Raw genomic sequence first — 23,834 nt, 5'->3', positions numbered from 1 at the left:
GCATGAAAAAGGGACATTAACTCGTATAAATGAAAAAGTTTTAAGAGCAAAAATGAAAAAGGTAAAAACAATTATAGAGATTGTAGGGGACATATTAAACTCATGTTTAGATAATCCTTTTGAATGTATTCTTACATGTTGATTGTACTTTTTCTTCTAAAAAAAATACTTTTTATGTATTTTATTTTGAACATATTTGGGTGTGACGGTTATCCAAACTTGGTTTTATCTGGCGAAGCAAAAGAGAAATGCTGCAAACGAGACAGTGACCAAGAAAGCAAGCTAACGAAACGTGCCATTCATTCAGTTAAAATACTGCGCCCACTAAACAGTAAACACCTTCTTCACCTTTAGATTACTTTATACAACTTAGACTGCCAGGAATTTCATCAAAAATAAATCTACTGACAACTTTTTAAATTTCTGAGTATTTTTATCAACAATAAATCTACTAACAAATTTTTAAATATTTTTTTATTATTAGATGATATGCTGAGCTGACCCATTCTTAGAAATGAGATATAGATTATTCATAGAAATTAGTATATATATCTTTTAACAAAAAAATATATTCTATTATTAAATATTTTTTTTGAAGAGATATCTATTATTAAATATTAAGAATATGCTATTAATACTTTTTTTTATTGAAGATGATACTTTTTATGTACTCTGATAATAATTTCTCTTAAAAAAATGTACTCTGATAATAATAATAATGAGAAGTTATGAAAACGGTTTTATTTTTGGTGAGCCGAAGTTATGAAAACGTGTAATGCTATTTTTGTGAGTTACTATGATTAATTTTTTATTTTATATATTATTGATGATGGTTGATAACTTGATATAAAGGTAATAGAGCAGCAAAAAAAGTGATAAATTAAATTTTAGTAAGACTTAAATTAAATCAGTGATAAGAATTAAGACAACTCATTGCGGGTATAAGATCGTTTATCTACATTTTACAAAATATTATCTTAGAAGTAGATAATTAAGTTATTAAAATATATAAACGACAACAAATTTTATTAGAGCAAAGGTGTTCCAAGTACAGACAGCAGTTCACTTTCTTTTGTGTCCCCTTATTTTCCCAACGATATTAAAAGATTTGTTTTTCTTTTTCAGAATGATAATAAAAGTAATTTTTATTATTAATATTATTGTCGTTTATTTGGTACAAATAATTTATTATCATTATTAATGGAATTAAAATCTTTTTGTAGTGTAGTGTAACTGTGCAAGTGTAACGACTGTTGTTGGGGCTTCACCTGGGACTTCGTATCCATCCCATTATTTTCAATAATTATTTATTTAATTTTGTTTCCCATTACACCTGTCAAAATATATTACATGGTTTATATGCCCACTCTATTCTTTTGTTTCTATTTTTATCTTACAAAAAAGTGCCTCTGCAGCTATTTGATTTCTTGGGCATTAGAATTTAGAATCCAAGATTTGTAGAATTTTTATTCTTTTGCAATTTCACAACAAATTTTGGGGGTTGCTACATTCATTCATTGGTAGTACATACATAGATACAATAAATAAAATAAAATATATGTATACATGCAATTGAATTTACATTTGGATTTTCGTTTGATTTGTGAAGCAATTTCCGTGGTTAATTCTTTTGTACGCAACTGCTGTTTTTCCTTCAGAACCTGGAAACAACTTCTCGGGAAGAATTTTGCTGCATTGAGTACGTTTGTGTTCTGCATTTGTTGTTTTTGGGGTCAGTTAGTTGGGTAATAGATAGATAAGTGGGAAACTGCTTTGTGGAATGTCTCTTTGGTCTGATAAGGTTAGTTACAATGGCCTCTGTTCTGTTCTTGTTGCAGGCTCAATAACTTATTCAATTGGGTTTATCTTTCATTTTTCATTGAATGAAACAGTTGAAATTGGCTGCAGAAACTCACGCCAAAGAGGTTGGTTCTTTCTTTTCTTTCTTTTCTTTCTTTTTTTCTCATTTGGTGATTTAAACCTTGACAATGTGGTACGTGTCCTAGAGCGCTTCTTATTCATGTGCTGCTACTCTGTTCAGATTTTCCATCCTCTGTTATTGTGGATCATCACAAATTGCAGATCTTTTCCTTGTTTATGGAATTTGAAAACTGATGTTATTTTTTGTGTATCTTTTCCTTCCTTCGTTCCTTTGTTTCTTTTTAGTCTTTTCTCATTCTGCTTAAGACGTTGTGATTGTGTGTTTTCGCTTGTGATAGCTATTGTTGTGTCATATTTGATATTACTAGTTTAGTTCCCGTGCTAATTTCTGCTCCCCTGAAGGATGATGTTAATTTACTCAGGAATTGTAAACCCTTAATTTTTTTTACTGTAGGATGGTTTTTATATGTTATATGACTTCTTTTGTTTTCTGGGGTTTGGAAAGATTGGAAATTTCTCACCCTGGTGGTGGACTGGTTTGTTTAGCTTTTTGGAATGTTTTATGTCTAGCATTGGATCACCTAATCTTTTGTTGGTTCTCGTTTTGTATTGAATTGCATTTACATTATTTGGTTTCAAGAGCATTGCATGCACATTTGGAATTTGAAAATATTAATCTAATGCTCTATCAGTCTATCTTATTAAAGCTTAAAATAAGAGGAAGGTTTTTTTGATTGAGCTATAAAAATGTGATTCCCTTAAATCTAGTGAGTCTTTTTGTAACTGTTTGAAGCGTTTTTTTTTTGCACTGCTGTTTGAAGAGTTTTTATTCAAATATGATGTAAGTAACCTGAATGATGCCAAAGTACGAAAATCGTTTTGGTTTTACATTTGATACTGAAATTTTGCTTCGTGTTGTCTTTGAATTCTGAGAGCTATCTCCAACCTTGCATCACCTGATGAATCAATACTGTTAGTTGAGGATTCAATCAAACTTAAAATCTGTCTCATGGCATACACTGCTGATACCTTACCAGCATAAGCAAATGAAGGGCATCAATGTTGTATAACTTGTTTTAGAAGATTAGATGACACTAACTGCATGATTGATTCACTGTTCTGCCTTTACCAGAAACTCCGTAATTTTTACATGATTTATAGCTGGTGAAACAACATAAATGCTTGAAATTAAGCTGTTACAGTGTTTGAATCAATCCTTTGGAAAAGACATTTTGTGTTAAACTTTGATGTTTCTCCCTATCAATTTTTATCGAGTCAACAAATTTAGCATCCATACATGTGATACTTTGCAGGATAATCCTCTTAGGCATAAGCCAGAAATGGAAAACACACTTGAGTCTCCTGGCAGTTCACGGCATAGAAAGGTATTTAGCATGATCTACTGTGCTGTGAATGTGTCTTGGTATACTCAATGAAGTCAGATACTAATTTCAGTCTTTTAAACATATTTCCTATACATATCAGTTTGGAAATTCAAAAGAAAAATTGATTTAAAAATGACTATGCATATTGTTGTCATGTTGCAGATATCAGCCAGATGGGATCCAGTTGACGCATGCCGGCCTATAGTCGATGAAGCACCTGTGTTTTATCCAACTATTGAGGTACTTATAATTATCATTATCATAGTATTTTTGGCGGTGGTTATATTGTATTTTGAATTAACTTTTTGTTTATCCTCTTCTTATCAGGAGTTTGAAGACACACTTGGTTACATAGCTAAGATTCGCCCCCAAGCTGAACTTTATGGCATATGTAGGATTGTCCCTCCAGCTTGCTGGGTACCACCTTGCCCTCTTAAGGAGAAAGATTTATGGGAAAATGCAAAATTTCCCACTCGTATTCAGCAAATTGACTTGCTTCAGAACAGGGAGCCCATGAGAAAGAAAATTAGGGGAAGGAAACGAAAACATAGAAAACAGTCAAAGATGGGCATGGGTAGGAGAACTGCCAAATCAGGTTCTGAAGCTAATGTTGCTTCTGAGCCTGAGGAGAAGTTTGGATTCCAATCAGGGTCAGACTTCACACTTAAAGACTTTCAGCAATATGCTAGTGTTTTTAAAGATTGCTACTTTGGATTGAATGATGCCAATGAACATGAAAAAGTTAGTGATAATAGTCACCAGCAGAGATGGAAGCCCTCTGTGGAGGAAATTGAAGGCGAATACTGGCGAATAATAGAGCAACCAACTGATGAGGTTGAGGTACTAATTGTAGTTCATTGATATTGTTAGTCTTACTGTCACATAATTACGCAAAAAAATTATATACTATTCTGTTGTTTTTGAAGGTGTATTATGGAGCTGACTTGGAAACTGGATCACTTGGAAGTGGTTTTCCTAAGATATCATCCTTAACTAAGAACGAGTCAGATAGATATACCTTGTCTGGTTGGAATCTGAATAACTTCCCGCGACTGTCAGGTTCTGCATTATGTTTTGAAGGAAGTGATATCTCAGGAGTTGTAGTTCCATGGCTGTATGTTGGAATGTGCTTTTCCTCATTTTGCTGGGTAAGTGTTAGGAATCTTCTCTACTTTACTAATTGCAACTAGAGGTAGAACAGATGCACACAAGAACCAACACAAGACAATACACGCAGAGATAAAGGATTCACTATTATTGATAGTTCTTTCACTCTTTACACAAGGAAGAACACTCTCTTCTCTTACAACACTGAGACACTTCTCAGGTTCTCTCAATACAATCAATTCCTTCCCCCTTTCTCCTTCTCTAGAAAGCTGCTATATATTCGAAACTACTAACTAACTTGCCAGCTGGCAGAGTCTAACTAACTCCCAACAATCTAACTGTCACTCCTTCTCATCTTGTTCTTTCTACTGTACCTAGCAACGGCTTAGCTACAGTAGATGATTCCTCTTGCTTAATAGTAAGTAGTGAGAATTACATTTTCTTTCAGTCTAAACCTATGCAAGAAACAAAGTTTAAGGCATAACAAATGATATTACTAATTTCTTTATAATCACTTTCTATATCTGTCTGTGGAGTTATAGAGTTTATGTTTTTTTTTTCCTTCATGAAAGCTAAGTTAAAAATTTTAAAATCTGTCTGTTGTATAAAAAATATGATTTAATTAAAGGTTCAGCAAAGAAAATAAATGACTTGAACTAGTGTTAGGCATAGACTAGAATCCAGATAGGGGTTGCTACAAACTGCATAATTAATCATGTCTAATATAATAGAATTCTCAGTATGCTTGCACTCACAACATTTTTGGTTCCACTTCTTCATGTTGATTTGTTTGAAATATTGAGCTATAAAACAAGTAATAATGTCTTGAATTTTGCATTGCTTTTGTTTCAGATCTTCATACTTTCCTATAAAGACTAACACATTTTTCTTGTTTCTTTCTCCTTGGAACAGCATGTTGAGGACCATCACCTCTATTCACTTAATTATCTGCACTGGGGTGACCCAAAAGTATGGTATGGAATTCCTGGAAGCCATGCTCCAGGTCTGGAAGATGCAATGAGAAAGCACTTGCCTGATTTATTTGAAGAACAACCAAATCTACTCAATGAATTGGTATACTACTCGCAATTGTACTTTCCTCCTAAATTTCAGTTTTTTGGTTGCTTTCATTCTGTTTCAATATAGAGATTTCATAAACACAGAGATTCTAGTTGATGCTAAATGAGTATTTTGTTGGAAGTTTGCTAGGAACTTTTAATGCACTTGTGAAAGTTAAGAAACTAAAACCATGATGAAATTTTGAAATCTTTAGACTTCAGAGTGTTACTTCATGTTTATTTAGTTAAAGGTGTGATGCTTTGATTAGTTTAGTGAATGATACTTTTACATGTATGATGCATTTGTCAAGTTACCCTTAGTTCTTTACAAGTCCATTAAAGATTTTGAAATTATGGTATAGTTATCTGTTTTATGACCTTACTCTCATTATGTAGTATGCTGAACTTTAACAATTCTGTTTCTACCAAAGCGTCACTATCTTATCTCTCCAGAACTCTCTAGCACATCTGTTCATCTCTCATACAAGTGTTAGATATTTTAGTACTCTTTGTGTAATACAGAGTTTGGGAACTGTATTATGATTCTAGTGGTTATGATTTAATCTTTGAGCAGGTGACTCAGTTATCTCCTTCAGTTCTTAAATCCGAGGGGGTGCCTGTACATCGCACTGTCCAGCATTCAGGGGAATTTGTTGTTACCTTTCCAAGGGCATACCACTGTGGCTTCAATTGTGGCTTCAACTGTGCAGAGGCTGTGAATGTGGCTCCTGTTGACTGGCTTCTGCATGGCCAGAATGCTGCCGAGCTTTACAGTTCGCAGTGCCGTAAGACTTCATTGTCTCATGACAAGTTATTATTTGGATGTGCTCAGGAAGCCGTGCATGCCCTTGCAGATTTAACTCTTCATGGAAAAGAAGATCTAAAATATATAAAATGGAGAAGCGCTTGTGGGAAAGATGGAGTTCTTACCAAAGCAGTTAAGGTAATATTCTTGCATACTCTTTATCTTTGATCATAACCCATTCCACATATTTAGAAAGCTTTATAACACTTTGGTTGGCATTTATTATTTAATTTTAGTTCCCATGCAGATATCTGTTCTTCATTTCATTATTTTTTTTTCCCCATTTTGTTACCCTTATTTTTGACAGATAAGGATAACTATGGAAAAGGAGAGGCTTGACTGTATTCCAACTCATTTAAAGATGCTGAAGATGGACAGTAAGTTTGATTTGTTTGAGGAAAGAGAATGCTTTGCTTGCTTCTATGACTTGCACCTATCTGCCGTAGGTTGCAAGTGCTCTCCTGACTGTTATTCTTGTCTCAAACATTCAAATTTGTTTTGCTCATGTGAAATGAACAACAGATTTATTCTGTTTCGTTATACTATGGATGAACTAAGTACATTGGTTGAAGCATTAGAAGGAGAATCGCATGCTATTGAAGTGTGGGCAAATAGAAACACTGTAATGGTTTCTGCTGATGCTGAGGATGCTTGCATTTATAAACAAGATGTGGAGAGTGCCATTTGCCAAACCCAGAGTTACAAAGAAGGGAAAAACTCAACTTATTGTGCAGGAACTAATGATAAGTCAAATTCAACTATACCTAGCAGTTCTTACAGCCAAATTTCAGCAGAATTGGTTCACTCAGAGTTTCACCATGAAACTCTTAGTGCACCATCTGACACTAAAGATTGTCATAAAGATAGTTTGAATGAAAAAGATTTGGCCATGGACAATAAAATTATGGTGGGCACAGGAGGTTCTGTGGATTTGAATATTGATGTTATGTCTGGTGAACCTGAAAATTATTTTCTGCATGCTGCTGATTACCATCATAATAAGGGTGTTCCATATGTGGAAAAAGTCTGCTTTGCAGAGACCAGAAAAGAACAAGACAACATGGAACCTGGGGCTGATTGTATTGCTTCCTTGGAGAAAGAATTTTCATCTTGTTCAAGGGATGTTCAAAATTCTTGTACACTTGATGGCTATAAATTGTTTGGGGTGGATTTGCAGATGCATTCTGATTCAGGAGAGCAACTCAACAGTGTATCTAAAATGGGCGTTGTCGAAACCTCCAATACAAGTATATCTTTGACAAACCAAAGCTCCTTAATGAATAACTTTGGTATTTCTGTTGAGCCTGTAAATTTGGGCTCTGTTATGTGCGGAAAACTGTGGTGCAGTAAGCATGCAATATATCCAAAAGGTAAGCTGCATTGGTAGGATCTTTTATGGGCTTGTATTACACCTTCAATTATTTTTGTGGGAGTTTAACATTTCATTTGTTTTGGTAAATTTATGAAGGATTCAAGAGTCGTGTTAAGTTATTTAGCATTCTTGATCCACCAAGAATTTGTAATTATGTTTCTGAAGTCTATGGTGCTGGATTTCTTGGGCCTATTTTCAAGGTATCACTCCTGATCTTGTTTCTGTTTCATGTTAAAATCATATTGACTATTTTCTGCAACTAGATATATGTACTACACAACCTATTTAATAATATAAAATAGGAGTTAAGGTGTACAGAGCAATTCACTTGCTCATTTACAAAAATCAAGGGTATCTCTCAGCAATCTTTTTTTTTTTCCTCTCTCAAGGGGCTGTAGGCTTGTAAGTTTTTTTTATCAAGTCTGCTGTTGGCTAAACTGCTAAAATATGGTGCATTTGGCTTAAACAAAATGATAAACATTTTCAGAGAAGACTTTTATCTACACAATGTTTGTGGGATAGGTTGCTTTCTTAGGTTTTTGTGTGGGTTTCAGTTGATGTTTTCTTTAAAGGGGGAAGGGGTTCTCTTTCTAGCTTGCACAAGGATTTGGGAGTTGAGATATTATATTTTCATTTATTTATTCTGTTTACTTAAATTATTTTAATCACCCTAGAAAATGTCTCTTTATGATGCAGTGGTACTCCGTTTTTAATAAAGTTATAGTTGTTGCATTTTATATTGTTGAGATAACTATTGTGCTGTCTTCTTTTTTGCCTTTTTTTTTTTCTTGGACATTTTCTGGAGAAACTCAGCTGCTGCTTAATTTTCCATTGAACAGAACAGTTTATGCTCAGTTGCTGTATGAAAATTCATGGAATCTGACAATCTAACATAATACTAATGGAACTAAGTGATAATTGATTTCTTGTTATTTTATTTATAATTTTATGGTATTTGCATGGACATATTCTTCCGTTGGAATTATATTTCTTCCTCATTCGCTAAAATATATTTCAGGTTACCATGGAAGAACGTCCAAATGAGGCTTTCACAAACACCTCAGCAGATAAGTGCTGGGAAACAGTTCTTGACAGACTAAATCATGAAATCAAGAGGCGAAGGAGTCGAGGTGAAATAGAACTTCCACCCTTGGAACTTCTGCAAAGCATTAACGGTCACAAAATGTTTGGATTCCTTTCACCATCCATTATTCAGGTAATGCAAACTCATGAATTTTTAAGCTATTCACACCCTTGTTTTGCTAAAATTAATATCACCGGTGTATTGTTTTCTAATATAGACTTATATTCATATACTTTGGAAATTGGATCTTATCTTTTACCAGTTTTGTTGAACTAGCTTAATGTAGCTAATCATGTTCTGACTTTTGATGTTTTAATCCATTCCGAAAAACTTTTCCAGGCCGTTGAAGCTGCAGATCCCAAACATCAATGCGTCGAGTACTGGAATCACAAAGAAGTTGTCTCTGAGTCTTCAGGCAGTGCCATTGATGACTGTAAGTTCAGTCATGGTTCAAGCAACTCCCTAGGTGATGTCAAGACCAAACTTTTTGGTGCCGGTTTGATAAAGCAGGAGCAAGATAGCATCATAGGAAATTGTGATTCTTTTGAAGAGATGAAATTGGTGCTACAAGGATTCTTGAAAAAGGCAAGTCCCAATGAATTAAGTGCCATGCATAAGTTATTCAGCTCTGATGCACTGTTCACTCAGTGGAGAACAGCATTTGTATCACTGATAGAGGAAATCCAGAAAGCTTGTGCATAAAGTATAACATCTTAGCTCTATCTGACTTTGGATAGTCATATTTCATATTAGCCCTTAGTGAGGTCCTTTCTTTCAGTGACCAATTGAACTGAAGATGATGCTGGGTGAAAGTCAAGATAAAATTTTGCTACTTGCTCAGTGTCAATGAATGACTTGTTTAGAGATGGATAATGCCATTGACCCATTCCAACTTTCCTTTTGAGTTTATATTTACTTTTGATAGCTTTTAGGTTTTACATCTTTCGTACTTAGTGATCTCCATACTCTTCAATTATGTATATAAACAGAAAAACATTTATGTTACTGCTATAAATGATGACAAGAGTAGGAACAATACTTGGAGAGTTCGAAATTTGGAATAAGTTCCTTCTTGCTCAGAATATTGAGTATCTGATCTTAGTTTCAAGCAAACAGCATGCATAAATCTTTCAGTATATTATGCTGAAGTAGTAATTATTGATCAATCATAATTGGACCAGCATGCAGATAAAAAAAAAAATTGAACCAGCACGCTGGACAGGAAAGTGAAGGAAATATTGGGCCAGAGTCATGGGCTGGGCTGACAGAACATTAGTAGTAGGGAACTACTATTCTCACTACCAATAGTGCTATTCACACTACCATTCCTTGTGAAATCCTTCTTTTGCCCAAATCCCTACACACCTTCCCCTCAGACTTCTCTCCCGCGCCACCCCACCCCAGCCTCTCCTTTGGGTTGCGCCGCATCACCCATTCCACCCCATCCAGATCCAAGTCGCCGTGCCGCCCGTCCGCCCCACCCTCTCTCTCCCACGCCACCCTACCCCACCTTAGTAGTACTGGATTTGTGGACACGAAAAAAAAGCTTAAATTTTACATAAGAAATAAAGAGTATTGAATAAAGTGACTAGGAAGAGTATTAAATTTTACATAAGCTTAAATTTTACTTTTGACATTTTTAGATGAGGTTTTAAAAATATTTTAGAATGCAAAAAAAAAAAAAAAGCAAACTACCTAAAGATTGTGATTTGAAGGAAGGTCCAAAACGTTTGAACTTTGAAGAATAGAGTAGAATCCTGAAATTTCGGAACTTGAAGAGATTGATACAAAATTGGAAGGAACAGAATCTCACACCCAAAAGCCTTTTCTTCTGGTATTGGGGACACATGCATGCACAAGGTCATCAATCGAAATAGAAAAGAAAGCCGTACTGGTAGTAGCTAGAATCGGGTTCTTTCGCCATTCGAAGAAGCTCTTCAACAGATATTTTTAAAAGATATATTGTTCCTAAAGTGCAGAGAAAGATGGAATGATATCATGGCCTGTCACTTTGACCAATGTTACCCAAAAAGCTAGTGAGTTTATTATTAAGTAATAAATAAATAAAAACATATATTTTAAGAATTAATAAATTATGAGCATGATATATTTTATTTTATTTACAAAAACAAAAATAGACTAAGAGAAGAAACATCGATCCGTTTGCTAGACTAGAAAAATCATCAATTTCAGTGAACATTTATAGTAAAATTTACCTCTTGCTTATCAACAGAAACATTTTTAATAATCGAACTCAAGTTACAACTAACATGAGTACAAGACTTGATGAGATGCAATAGAGATTAGTTCTTAGTTTCTAAATGAGATACTTTATAGTTAAAAAAAAAGAGGCTTTTTTTTTGTTACAAAAAAATGATTAATGTAATGGGAAGAGATAAGAAAGTAATATTATATAAAAAAACATTATATAAATAATATAATTGTCTTAAAAATAATCTTTATTTCATCAATCTTATCAAGCACGGGCATACACGACTTTGTTGGTAATCCATATTTTATCAGTTTATTACTAGTGGTCATTGCAATTTGCACCTCAACTATATTTTATTCACAACCAAAAAGTTTCATATTAAAACAGAAATTTGTCAAAATGTGGCAGTCTACTAGCTTCAAGGTCTCAAATAGCCACCAAAGAAAAAAAAAATGAGGCATGCGTGGGTCTCATAATAATAACTAATCAACAAAGCAAAAAAAGATTCCAAAACATTGCAATTTTAACTTAGAATGCTATGAGATAACACTTTTTGCACTGGGTGGAGGTGCACTATCACTATGACATGTGCGCAAAGGCACTTGCACTTGAAATGCCACCGAACCATTATGTATCCACTTTCTTTGGGGCACAGCCAAAAAGCAGTGCCTTAAATATTTGTAATGTTAGGTTGAAGTCTACACGTACATGCCCCACTCACACCTTCCCTTTATAAATGTTATCTAGACTAGATTTTTAGTATAGGAATATTCAATATTCCATTGGTCGGTAATACTAAACCTATACTATTGAATAAAATTGCGTAATCTCACAAAATCTCATAATACCGACTCAGTATGCAGTGGATTGTGTAATCTTACAAAAACTCAATATAATTTACACTAAGTTTTATTAATATATATTTTTATTTTTTTTAGAACACAGCTTTTTTTTCATTGGAAGTAAATCCATTCAGAACATCAAAATTCTCTCTCCAATATGTAATTGTATATCCAAGATTTAAATCTAATACCTCTAATTAAACTTGAATAATCCAACGTCAATTGATCTATGCGCTGGGTGGTTATTAATATTCTCTCTTGAGTCTTCTAAATACTTTTTTTTTATCAAATGATATTAAATATATGAAGTCCATTTTTTATTTAATAGATTTCATTTCAAATTAGTTAAATCCATATAAATTTCAACAATTATAGAGGATGCATGTTAAGGCTTCTTGTTGAACAAATAATTCATGTATGTATTACTATTACTATACTATACTACTATTAAAAGCGAATGGATTGTTACCTTAAGAATTGGAAACGTCAAAATCCACACTTTCACAGCATCCGAGATAGTTTCAGATTCTCCATACGTACTTGACCTGTTAATTCCGAACCAACCTGCTTTAATATCAGTGTTGAGTTGGCTCCACTTTACACTTCCACTTCAAGCTTCAGAAAGAACAAGCTGCAAAATCAGACACAGCTTTTGTGTATTTACTCAACTTTCATAAATATTAAAGTTCAACAAGTCTTGCAGTTGAAGATGGACTTTACGTGCTGCTGAACTGAACAGTATTTGTCAATCTTGTTCATTCTTGGAGGGGGCTTTGGCTTTGCATTCCAAAACACAAATGGAAAACATGCATTGGCCACAGCATATACATTTAGTGGTACTATTTTTCTTGGGAATGGTTCTAATACCTTCCTCGTGTCAAAGTGATGCAACTACAACTGTGTACATTGTTACTCTGAGACAAGCTCCTGCTTCTCACTATCATCAACATGAGTTGATCACAGTGGGCAACAACTCTAGACATGGTTCATCTGGGAGAAGAAGAACTAGAGTTCACAAACCAAGGTACCCCTCATATTTGTTTTGAATGTTAACAAACTGTGTTCAAAGTGTATTAATTGTTACATTCCTTTATAGCTGAGGCTGAGGCTGAGGCTTCTTGTTGAAGTTATGTATTTGTGCTATGATGATAAGATAAACATTTGTTAAAATGATTGACATAGTATCTACACAACTCGTGGACAAGTTGTTCGAAAACCTTATCATTATAGACTTATATTATTTGTTTGGTAATTCTAAATTCTGGTACTTTGTACCATGTATGGTCTTTTTTGGTTGTTTTCAGACATCAGAATGTTACAAAGCCAGATAGGAAACGTGGTTCATACTTTTCCCGAGTTCACGACTCGTTGTTGAATAAAGTGTTTAATGGGGAGAAATATCTGAAGCTCTATAGCTACCATTATTTGATTAATGGATTTGCTGTGCTGGTTACCCAACAACAGGTATAGTATGGTTTTACTTTTCAATTTTCAAGATCTTGATTATGTCCTTATTCTGTGAAGAAACACGTGCTTCATTGTTTGAGTTGTTTCCATTTGTGCGTAGTTTGGTGTTTGTGTCTGTTTTGATAAACTTCTTCAACCAACAAGTTCTTGATTTTCGAAATATTGAAGGCAGAAAAACTGTCAAGGAGAAGAGAAGTGTCCAATGTGGTTTTGGATTTTTCTGTGAGGACTGCAACCACACACACTCCACAATTTTTGGGTCTGCCACAGGGAGCTTGGTCGCAAGCAGGTGGGTTTGAAACTGCTGGAGAAGGAATCACCATTGGGTTTGTTGACACTGGCATTGATCCTACACATCCTAGTTTTGCTGACGATAAATCTGAACATCCATTCCCCGTTCCTGCTCATTTCTCTGGCATCTGCGAGGTTACTCCGGATTTTCCGTCCCGTTCTTGCAATAGGAAGCTTGTTGGGGCTAGACATTTTGCTGCTTCTGCTATAACCAGAGGAATATTTAACTCATCTCAGGACTATGCTTCTCCCTTTGATGGCGATGGCCACGGCACGTGAGTTTTTCGTGTTTCCAAATGAGTCTCGTGTTCAATTGTTGTTAACCACAATTGGTCATTTGGTCCATTCTCCTCCTCATTTTGTCCATATCATTATCAACAAATCTGTCTTTCTGTTACTTTGTTATCTTTCTGAAGTTTATTTCCCTCTGCTTGAACTTTGATGAATCATTTCTATCTAGCTTCTGTTTATGAGAATTTTGAACTCATCAATTAGTTTTTTCCCTGTCCTGTCCAGCTTCAATAGTTTTGAAAGAAAAAATATTGAAAAATGGTCTGGAATTGCTACTGGCCAATAAGGTTATAGGCAATGCTTTAAAGTTTAAAATGAAGCTATAGATTCATGTCAGCCTATCAATCCTGTTTCTTTCATTCACAAGTTCGAAATATGATAGTTATTTTAATTAAGTGTGCCACAAAACTAAAACTTCATTTTACTTGCTTTTTCACTGAATGTCCATTCTGATATATCCATAACATACAGGCATACAGCTTCTGTTGCAGCTGGAAACCATGGAATTCCAGTGGTCGTTGCTGGGCAATTTTTTGGAAATGCTAGTGGGATGGCTCCTCATTCACAGTAACTAATCTTGAACTTTATTCAAGTTAAAAACTCATGTGCCATTATTGTTTGTGTGTCATTTTGGAAAATAATTGAAGATGAGATGAAATGGACCAATAGACTTAAGAGTGAGAAAAAAAAAGAGAAAGTTGATGTCTAGCGATAGAAAGATATAATTTATCAGAGAAACGCTTAATGCCTTTTGCTTTGCAGAGAAGTGCTCAACTAGGTGCTAAAGCTGAGTATCTACATTGTTAAAGAGGGGTTCCTTGCATTAACATAGGCTAGCATATCGATGCAGTTAAAAATATTAGATCTCTAGATATTTATTACCTTGCAAGGGTCTGTGGCTCTATGTATTAAGTCAGTGGTCTGTGCATCTAGAAGATTTTTCCAAGTCATATTTACGAGATCGATTAATTATCATAAGTTCAGGATGTTTTAGAAAATTTAGGGTCCTTAAATAAGACTTGCAATATGATTTTCAGAAGTAAGAGGAAAATATTTCATGTCTCTTAAAGTTACATGATTTTCTACAAGAAAACTGAGAAAATTCCTTCAATGGCTGGCCCAAGTTCAGAACAAAAATAGGTATCTGTCGTAGGAGATGGACCACTCCAATGTCCCTGTGTACATTACCTGCCATTCATAATTAAACTTTTCCCACATTCTGTCATATGCTCTACTTTATTTACTCTGTCTTGGTCTCTATCACTTATCTCTTTTTGTTCCCTGTGGAATGCTTCAATTCCATAGAAATGGTCTCCACATACAGTAACCGACAATTTATGTAAATTTATTTGGCAATTGAAAAGACTAAAGAAAATTATAGTAACGGTGTATGTAATTCTTTTTATTCAAGAACAAAATGAAGAGTGGATCTGTTCTAACCTGGATTTCTAATAACTACATGCAAGCATAATTATTTTTTATTCTATGTATGCAACATTTGAATGCATTCCATTTCAATCTTTTACAGCATTGCCATTTACAAGGCACTATACAAGAGATTTGGAGGATTTGCAGCGGATGTTGTTGCAGCTATTGACCAGGTATGTGTACGTACTTTTATATGCCATATATGTGTTAGCAATATTTGGTATTTGAGGTCAATTGTTGGCATTTGATATATTTTCTTATTTTTTTATCATCTTAAAGTTATGGCTTCCTTCCTCTAGTACGTGCCGAAGTGATTGCTTGATTAACTAAATAATTATTCTTATCCATTTTTCAACAGCCTGTTTATTGGCTTCAAATAATTCTGATTCATTGAAGAGCATGTAATATAGATTGTCTTAGGATTCTAAATTTTAACCTGTGTGTTGATCCAATATCATTTACTTTTCATTTGAAGTTTGTTAATGTATTTATTCATTCATTTATTTAAATTTTCATTGAGGGTATGCATGGTCTTGAATTGAAGAGTTACTGTAAAATACTTTCCTTGCATGTCTTCCTTTCAAAATCTGCTTACTAAATTGTATCCACAATTTTACATTTACGGTATGGCTTATAGTATAATCAATTGTTTACAGGCAGCTCAGGATAGGGTTGACATAATATGCTTGTCAATCACTCCTAATAGGCGTCCTTCTGGTATTGCAACTTTCTTCAATCCAATAGATATGGCATTGCTATCAGCTGCGAAAGCTGGTATTTTTGTAGTGCAAGCTGCTGGCAATACTGGACCATCACCTATGAGCATGTCCTCCTTCAGTCCATGGATCTTTACTGTTGGTGCCACCTCTCATGATCGAGTTTATATCAACTCCCTATGTCTTGGAAATAATGTGACTATACCTGGTGTTGGACTTGCACGTAAAATTCTGTTGCTCTAATCCTGGTTAGCTATACATGACTTTGTTTTAGACAAACTTGGCCTTTTGGCCTTTGTGGTGCATTTGATCTTGAAATTACCAAAGAAGTGCAGATGGGAAAGTAATTACTTTATATATGGCTTATTATTTTATTCTTTTAACAAGAAAGTCACACTCTAGCATTAATACTCACATTGTCGTGCTTCTTCTGCACGACTTGCCTGGTTTGTAAAAAAGAAAGTCATGGAACTTTCTTATTAAAAAAAATAATAATAAAAGAAAGTCACTTTTTGAAGCCACACACTTCATATGCGACTTACCTCATGTGGGTAATTACTTTCTTATCTGAATTTGTAATTTCAAAACCAAATTGCACCATCGGAGTCAAAAAGGCCCTCTTATACTTAGGGGCTCCTATAGTGCTTCCCATGCATAAGTTTAGCTATGCTTCTGTATTCTTAATTTCTTATTACTTCTGTATTGTTGGATGAGAGTACACTAAGTAACTGTTTTTTTGCTAGATGATGAATCCCAACCAAGAACAAAGAAATCCCAGATCTAAAATGAACACTACTCTAATGAGAACAACTAGTTTTTGTTACCTTTAAGACCCTGATCATGTTAAATTCGGGAAGTTTTTTTTTTTTTTGGAAGGAACTACATAGGGGAAGTTCCTCGATGAGTAATAAAATGATTCAATTGTTAATGTGTGCAAATATAATTTGCTATATCAGTATGCCTATTGAGATTTATTAATACCCTATTTTTTTTCATTTTTCTTTAATTACTTCCCCCAGCTGGCACATACGAGAACACATTGTTTAAATTGATTCATGCAAGACATGCTTTGAACAAAAACACAACAGTTACTGATGATATGTATATTGGTGAGTGTCAAGATTCAAGTAAGTTCAGTCAGGATTTGGTCCAGGGCAACCTCCTGATCTGTAGCTATTCAGTCCAATTTGTGCTTGGGCTCTCCACCATTCAGCAGGCCTTAGAAACAGCCATGAATCTTAGTGCAGTTGGTGTTGTTTTCTCCATGGATCCTTTTGTGACTTCTTTTCAGCTTAACCCAGTTCCAATGAAAATGCCTGGCATAATAATTCCATCTGCAAATGATTCCAAGGTGCATTGTTCCTTTTCTCCCTTGCACATGTATGCTGTCTTTTTCTTATTTTCATGGGCTTGTATTTTATTATATGGAAGGATAAAATTAGATACAATTTGTTACGTGCTGTTTGTACTGTTGTTCAATCAGAATTGGAGTTTCACTTGGTAATCAGAATAAACATTTGATGCAAACATTTAATTATGCAAATTACCGAGTTGAAACTCCAATTCCAATTGAAGAACTGTGCAAGCAACACTTACCTTTGTTTCTCTCTTTAAGTATTTAATATCTTCATGAAAACCATGGCGTGGATTTGACACATGGCAACAGTCAACTTATTTCTATTCCTTGCTTACATGTGTGTGGGAATGACACTGAGACCAACTATTCACTGTTTTCTTAACTGTACAGATATTACTGCAATACTACAATTCTTCACTGCAAATAGATGGGGATTCAAATAAAATTGTTAAATTTGGGGCTGTTGCTAGTATTGGTGGTGGATTAGAAGCGAACTGCAATAATGAGGCCCCAATGGTTGTGTATTACTCTGCCAGAGGACCAGATCCAGAGGACAGTCTTCCTCATGAAGCTGACATTATGAAACCCAATTTGGTAGCTCCTGGAAATTTTATATGGGCTGCTTGGAGTTCTGTTGCCACTGATTCTGTTGAATTTCTAGGTTTGCCAATACATAAGGAGTTTTTTTTTTTTTTTACTAGAAAACAAAACATAAACAAGTTTAAGGTGTTTATTTGGTCTGTTCAAAGTTAAACATAACATCTTTTTAAATTATAATATATACTAGGAAATTGGAGTATATTTGATTTATTAAGCATGTCAATATAGTGATATGTGAATATCGTTCTAACAGGTGAGAATTTTGCAATGATGTCTGGCACAAGCATGGCTGCACCTCATGTTGCTGGTCTTGCTGCACTAGTTAAGCAAAAGTTTCCCAACTTTAGTCCTGCAGCCATTGGATCTGCACTTTCCACTACAGCTTCTCTGTATGACAACAATAGGAGGCCGATAATGGCTCAGCGATCCTATCCCTCCATAGACCTTAACCTATCTCCAGCAACTCCCTTTGACATGGGAAGTGGTTTTGTGAATGCAACTGCAGCATTAAATCCAGGATTGCTTTTTGATTCTGGTAAGTCTCACTTGACTTAACTAATAAACTTTTAAATCATTATAATATCCATGCAAGTTTCAAATGTTTCAAAAATTCAGCAACGATGTCTCACTTAACTAGCTCAAATTTATGAAAGCAGCTGCTTGATTAATAAACAAACCTGATTTCAGAATTTTCAAGTGTGTTTACACATTTTTCTTTGTAGGTTATGATGATTACATGTCATTCCTATGTGGTATCAACGGTTCAACTCCTACAGTGCTAAACTACACTGGTCAAAATTGCTGGACTTATAATTCAACACTATATGGCCCTGATCTGAACTTGCCCTCAATCACAATAGCAAGGTTGAACCAATCTAGAGTAGTACAAAGAACAATCCAAAACATTGCTGGAAATGAAACTTACAATGTTGGTTGGAGTGCTCCATATGGAACTTCTATGAAAGTGTTTCCTAATCACTTCTCTCTTGCCAGTGGGGAGAGACTAGTCTTGTCTGTGATCTTCAATGCAACCAGCAACAGTTCTGCTGCCAGCTATGGGAGAATTGGGCTGTATGGTAATCAAGGTCATGTTGTCAACATTCCTGTGGCAGTCATTTTTAAAATCTTATAACCAGCTAATTAACAAGGTTAGTGTCTTTAATTTCTTCTTCAGTAATTCATTTTGATTTTGCTTTGTTTTCTTAAGCTAGTCTTTGTTTTATTGGCAATGTATTAAGCTATTTTTTCATTCGTTATAATTAATAGTGTAAAGCTACTTATTAGGTCGTATAGTCTGGTTGCATACCGGACACAAATGTATAATAATAAATTGTGCTACACTACTTATTAGGTCGTGTAGTCTGGTTGCATACCAGACACAAATATGTGAGATGGGTTATTTTTGTCCGGTATGCACTTAAACGACACCCAATCCAAGTTGTTAACAAGGACACTGCAAGTGATTAGTGATAATTCTGAATTCTTATATGCTTTGTTAAATAACTGTTGTTCCATCTTTATTTACCTTTAAACTGTAGGGATCATGCACCTCTAGAGCAATTTGAGAGTAAAATAAATAACTTGTTTATTATGCATAACCAATTATAAATGTGTTGGATATCAATTGTTGCTTTTTTTCATGGACCAAAAATGGGTCACACTCTTAATCACACTCTTTTAAGCACACTCCTCCTTATATTTCTCTGTTATTAATAGCCTATTTAAAGGTTGGCGGCAGAAATACATCTCAATTTCTACCATACATGACTAGAGCGATTCATTGGCCTAAAATAGTAAAGTATTGGATCATTACATGGTCAACAAAAGTATTATTATATTATATATTCTTTGCGCTTATTTGTCAAACATGGCTGCAAAGTGTAAAGGATCGTACGGTGCCAACTCTCTCTGACTCTTTCCTATCTCTACACAGTTCACTTTGCTGAAACATGGACGTAAGACTAGGTATCTCTAGTACTAGTAAGTGTAGGACTCTCATCAGACTGATTCGAAAGAGAGTCCCTAGCAGCTTTTAGTTGACGAACAGCTTCTCTAATGCCAATGCGTTCATCTGGGTTGTCTGCAGTGCAAGATATGCCAACTCCAACAATTGCGTCCACACAACTGAGTTGTACATTTGATCCCTCAGAAGGGTCATCATAAAAAATGAGGGAAAGCAAGTGAGGGTCAATCACTTGCACTGTCTTGTTTTTCAATGATGATTGCACCCATCTTCTTATGCTTAGGCCTCCTGTGAAACACTCATCTGTTGGACTTTTACCACAGAACATTTCTAGTAACACTATACCATAACTGTATACATCACCAGCAGCAGATGGTTTCTCTCCCCATCCATACTCTGCATTAAACAAGTAACAGTACAAATTATGTATTAATTAAAATTTGTAATAAAATTAATTAAAAGGTTCTTAAAGAAAGAATAGATAAACAAATTGACATATGCATTAATTTATTATACTATTGTTTAATTAGAGAGGAAGGAATCTATGAGGATGCTAACCTGGAGGTATGTAACCAATTGAACCCCTTAGGACACGAGTGGAGCTTATGGAAACTTGACTAGTTGATCTTTGAATCAGCAACCTAGCCAGTCCAAAGTCTCCAACCTTTGCTGTCATATCTTCATCCAATAGAATGTTGCTAGGCTTCAAATCACAGTGCACTACTGGAATTTCACTATCATTGTGGAGGTAGTCCAATGCACAAGCAACATCTAGAGCAATGTTCAGTCTCTCCATAAGGTTTAACCCATTTCCCTTTTCATGCTTTCTCCTCCCCTTGATCCAATCATCCAAGCTACCATTGCACAGGTACTCGTACACCAGAGCCAGAAAATCATTGTTTTTAAAGTCAATACTAGAGCATGATGTGATCAGCTTAACCAGATTTCGATGCCTTGAGTTCTTCATGGCCTCACATTCTGCAAAGAAACTCTTTAAAGAGCCAGTTCTTAGAGTGTCAAGAACTTTCACTGCAACAGTAGCTCCATGACTTAGATGGCCTTTATAAACTGAACCAAAGCTTCCAACTCCTAATAAGTTTTCCTGGCTGAACTCCTCAGTTGCCAAACGGAGCTCATCATAAGAGATCATTGGTGCATGAGGTTTCAGCTGTTCAGATGCTGCTGCTGCTACCTTCACTTTTTTGCTCTTCATATATATTAGTAAGCCTATTGTGAGACACAGTATTAATGCTACCACGATGGCTATGATGATGTAAAGTCTTACATTTCTTCTTCCTTGGCCATGAGTCACGCATGGGAAGTTCAAGCAGAGATTTTTATTGCCTTCTAAATTGACGGCAGAAAAGTTTTGGAAAACTCCACCACTAGGAATAGCTCCTTCTAAATCATTGTACGAGAGGTTTAAGAGCTTAAGCGCCTGTAAATTTTGAAGTTCAATAGGAATGGCTCCAGAGAGTTGGTTGGAAGACAGGTCCAAAGCCTCCAAGCCTCTCACATCTCCAAGAGCCTTTGGAATGGGACCTGAAAGCTGATTCCTGGCCAAAGATAATTTTTCCAAGCTGAGACAATTGCTGAATGAGCTGGGGATGCCATCATACAATTGGTTGTTGGAAAAGTCAATGGAGGCCACACCACTCAATCTCCCAACTTCAGGTATTGGTCCACTCAAAAAGTTCATCGACAAGTTCAGAACATTGCTCAAAGTTGGGAGATTGAGGATTTCCATAGGTATGCTCCCATTGAGTTGGTTGCTGGATAAGTCCATGTAAAGCAGGTTTTGCAAATTCCCAAAACTGGTAGGTATTCTCCCCACAAGTTTATTTCTTGACAAATCAACCAGGTTTAACTTCAGGAGATTACCAAGTATGCTTGGAATACCTCCTGATATCTCATTCCCAGCCAGAGATAGCTCTTGTAGTTCCTCTAACTGGCCTAACTCTTGTGGGATTTCTCCTGAGATTGAATTGTAGCTTAAGTTTAACAACTTCAAGCCACTGAGACGACCAATGGAGGAGGGTATGCTTCCATTGAAACGATTCTGTCCCATGTATAGTGTTGAGAGATCCTTGGAGAGATTGCCAATGGTTTCTGGAATCACACCTTCCAGCATATTTCCATCAATTGCTAGAAAGTTCAGGTGAGTGCTGTTTGTCAAAGAAGTAATGAAGTCTAAACCTCTTACTCCTGAACTAACTATCCTGTTATAACCAATATTATACATTTTAAGAAATGGGAGATTTCCCAAACCCGGTGGCACTGTTCCTTCCAAATGGTTGGAAGCCATACGAATGACCTGAATGTTGGTGAGGTTGTGCAAAGACCCTGGAATTCCACCTGTGAAATAATTGAAGCATATATTGAACACTATGAGTTTTGGAAGTTTGTGACCAACATCCTGAGGAATCTCACCCCAGAAAGAGTTTGAAGCTAAGGCAAAGTTGACAAGGGAAGATAAGTTGAATATAGCAGGTGGAACAGTCCCATTGAGATTGTTGAGAATGAGATCAAGCTCAATCAAATCATGGAGCCTACCCAATTCACTGGGAATCCAGCCAGTGAGAAAGTTGGTGCCAAAACTGATATTTTTTAGAGAAGAAATGTTTCCTAGAGAAGCTGGTATTGCACCATAGAGGCTGTTCCTTCCTAGTTTCAAAGCCTGAAGCTTTTGCAAGCTGCTGATGTCTTCAGGAATCTTGCTGACAATCTTGTTTGAGGATAAATCAAGAACCTGAAGCTCATTCAAGTGGGTGATGTTTGAAGGAAGCTTTCCTTCTAACATGTTAGAGCTCATATTTAGAACTTTAAGACTTAATAGGTTGCCAATTTGGTCAGGAATCACTCCTCTGAATTGGTTATTCTGCAATTGGAGAGACTGAAGAGAGGAAAGGTTACCAACATAAGGGCTTAAGTGACCTGAGAGTCCAAAGCCTGAAAGATCCAAGCCAGTTACTCTTTGGCCAAGCCTGTCACATAGAACACCAGTCCAATTGCAAGGAGATGAATTATGGTTCCAAGAAGATAAAGGGCTAAGAGTCTCATTACTCAGTTGAGACTTAAATGAGATCAAGGCTTCTCTGTCTGTGGTGATGCTTAAAGTGGCTGATGATACACCAATCAAAAGGTTGTGTAGCTCAAGAGGGAGGAAAATGAGTAATAAGGCAAAATGAACAAGAAAATGAGAGAACAAGGCCATAGTTGCTCCTTTAGTTTGGTGATGGTATAAAATTCTTATGAAGACATGTATTTATAATGGTCCGAATGCTTGCAGCTCTAGCAGCACATGCGATGCTGGTCTTTTCTCTCTCTCTCTCTCTCTCTCTCTCTCTTTTTAATACAATAACAACGTAATGAACCATTACGGCATTTGCTTCCTTCTTTGCTTTTCTCTTTATTTAATTGCAAATCCTTTTTAAAAGGATTATTTTGTACACTAATTTTTATACAAGAGAGAAATAAAATAAAAAAAAAATAGTAAATGAATACAGTTTTTCTGCCATGTATAACCAAAATGTGTTTTTCATATCTCAGTTTGACCGCAGTTTCACAGCGAAAAAGATATGTTTGTACGTGAAAAAAAGTCTTATTTTGTTTTTAAACGACAAAAAATGTTATGAATTTTTTTTTTCCTTTTAAAAACGGTGGGAAAACCCACTACAAAGTCATTTGTCATTTATATCAACGAGGAAAGACAAAATTAAATGTATATCCGACTTAAGATCAACCAGGACCCTGTAGATTTAAATCATGCATACTAGTCAGCTACTTGGTTAGTTTTTCTAAAAATATGCTTCCAAAAATAAACTCCTCCTTCCTGGTATAAGCATATATGCTTTGAACATGAAATAATAAATGTTCATTCACATACAATAAATAATCGTTTTAATATATTTTAAATATTGCATTGAGTATTACATAAGACTTTTTCTACTCATGGAAAGGATGATAACCACTCGT

General features: G+C 35.3%; 3 protein-coding genes across 5 annotated transcripts; 2 read left to right on the top strand and 1 right to left on the bottom strand.

Annotated features, from left to right (window-relative positions):
- The first annotated feature begins 1,244 nt into the window (after positions 1 to 1,244).
- On the top strand, positions 1,245 to 9,746 carry LOC100814590 (lysine-specific demethylase JMJ18). Of its 3 annotated transcripts, none has more exons than XM_006585167.4 (13): positions 1,245 to 1,520; positions 1,659 to 1,801; positions 1,893 to 1,925; positions 3,195 to 3,266; positions 3,429 to 3,506; positions 3,594 to 4,106; positions 4,193 to 4,414; positions 5,286 to 5,447; positions 6,006 to 6,374; positions 6,544 to 7,606; positions 7,705 to 7,808; positions 8,627 to 8,824; positions 9,032 to 9,746. In XM_006585167.4, exons 2-13 carry the CDS (start codon positions 1,781 to 1,783, stop codon positions 9,392 to 9,394), a joined length of 3,198 nt encoding a protein of 1,065 aa, XP_006585230.1. In that variant the 5' UTR covers positions 1,245 to 1,520; positions 1,659 to 1,780; the 3' UTR covers positions 9,395 to 9,746. The 3 variants fall into 3 exon arrangements, with proteins under 3 accessions (XP_006585230.1, XP_006585233.1, XP_006585231.1); XM_006585170.4 differs by having other exon boundaries at positions 1,246 to 1,520; positions 1,659 to 1,699; positions 1,839 to 1,925; XM_006585168.4 differs by having other exon boundaries at positions 1,246 to 1,699; positions 1,839 to 1,925.
- Positions 9,747 to 12,183: 2,437 nt separating this feature from the next.
- LOC100814065 (subtilisin-like protease SBT2.2) lies at positions 12,184 to 19,399 on the top strand. The gene is made up of 10 exons (XM_003532752.4): positions 12,184 to 12,770; positions 13,051 to 13,210; positions 13,382 to 13,779; positions 14,267 to 14,362; positions 15,324 to 15,396; positions 15,880 to 16,162; positions 16,959 to 17,290; positions 17,687 to 17,957; positions 18,150 to 18,431; positions 18,619 to 19,399. The coding sequence occupies exons 1-10, from the start codon at positions 12,544 to 12,546 to the stop codon at positions 19,026 to 19,028; spliced, it is 2,532 nt and encodes an 843-aa protein (XP_003532800.2). The 5' UTR covers positions 12,184 to 12,543; the 3' UTR covers positions 19,029 to 19,399.
- A 176-nt stretch (positions 19,400 to 19,575) lies between these two features.
- Positions 19,576 to 23,233, bottom strand: LOC102664710 (putative receptor-like protein kinase At3g47110). Its single transcript, XM_006585165.4, has 2 exons — positions 20,418 to 23,233; positions 19,576 to 20,255 (listed from the first exon to the last, which is right to left on the bottom strand). The coding sequence occupies exons 1-2, from the start codon at positions 23,071 to 23,073 to the stop codon at positions 19,858 to 19,860; spliced, it is 3,054 nt and encodes a 1,017-aa protein (XP_006585228.1). The 5' UTR covers positions 23,074 to 23,233; the 3' UTR covers positions 19,576 to 19,857.
- Positions 23,234 to 23,834: the final 601 nt, after the last annotated feature.

The sequence above is a fragment of the Glycine max genome, chromosome 8 (genome assembly GCF_000004515.6).
Source record: "Glycine max cultivar Williams 82 chromosome 8, Glycine_max_v4.0, whole genome shotgun sequence".
In the NCBI taxonomy this organism is placed as follows: domain Eukaryota; kingdom Viridiplantae; phylum Streptophyta; class Magnoliopsida; order Fabales; family Fabaceae; genus Glycine; species Glycine max.
This window is presented reverse-complemented; position numbering and strand designations above follow the sequence as displayed.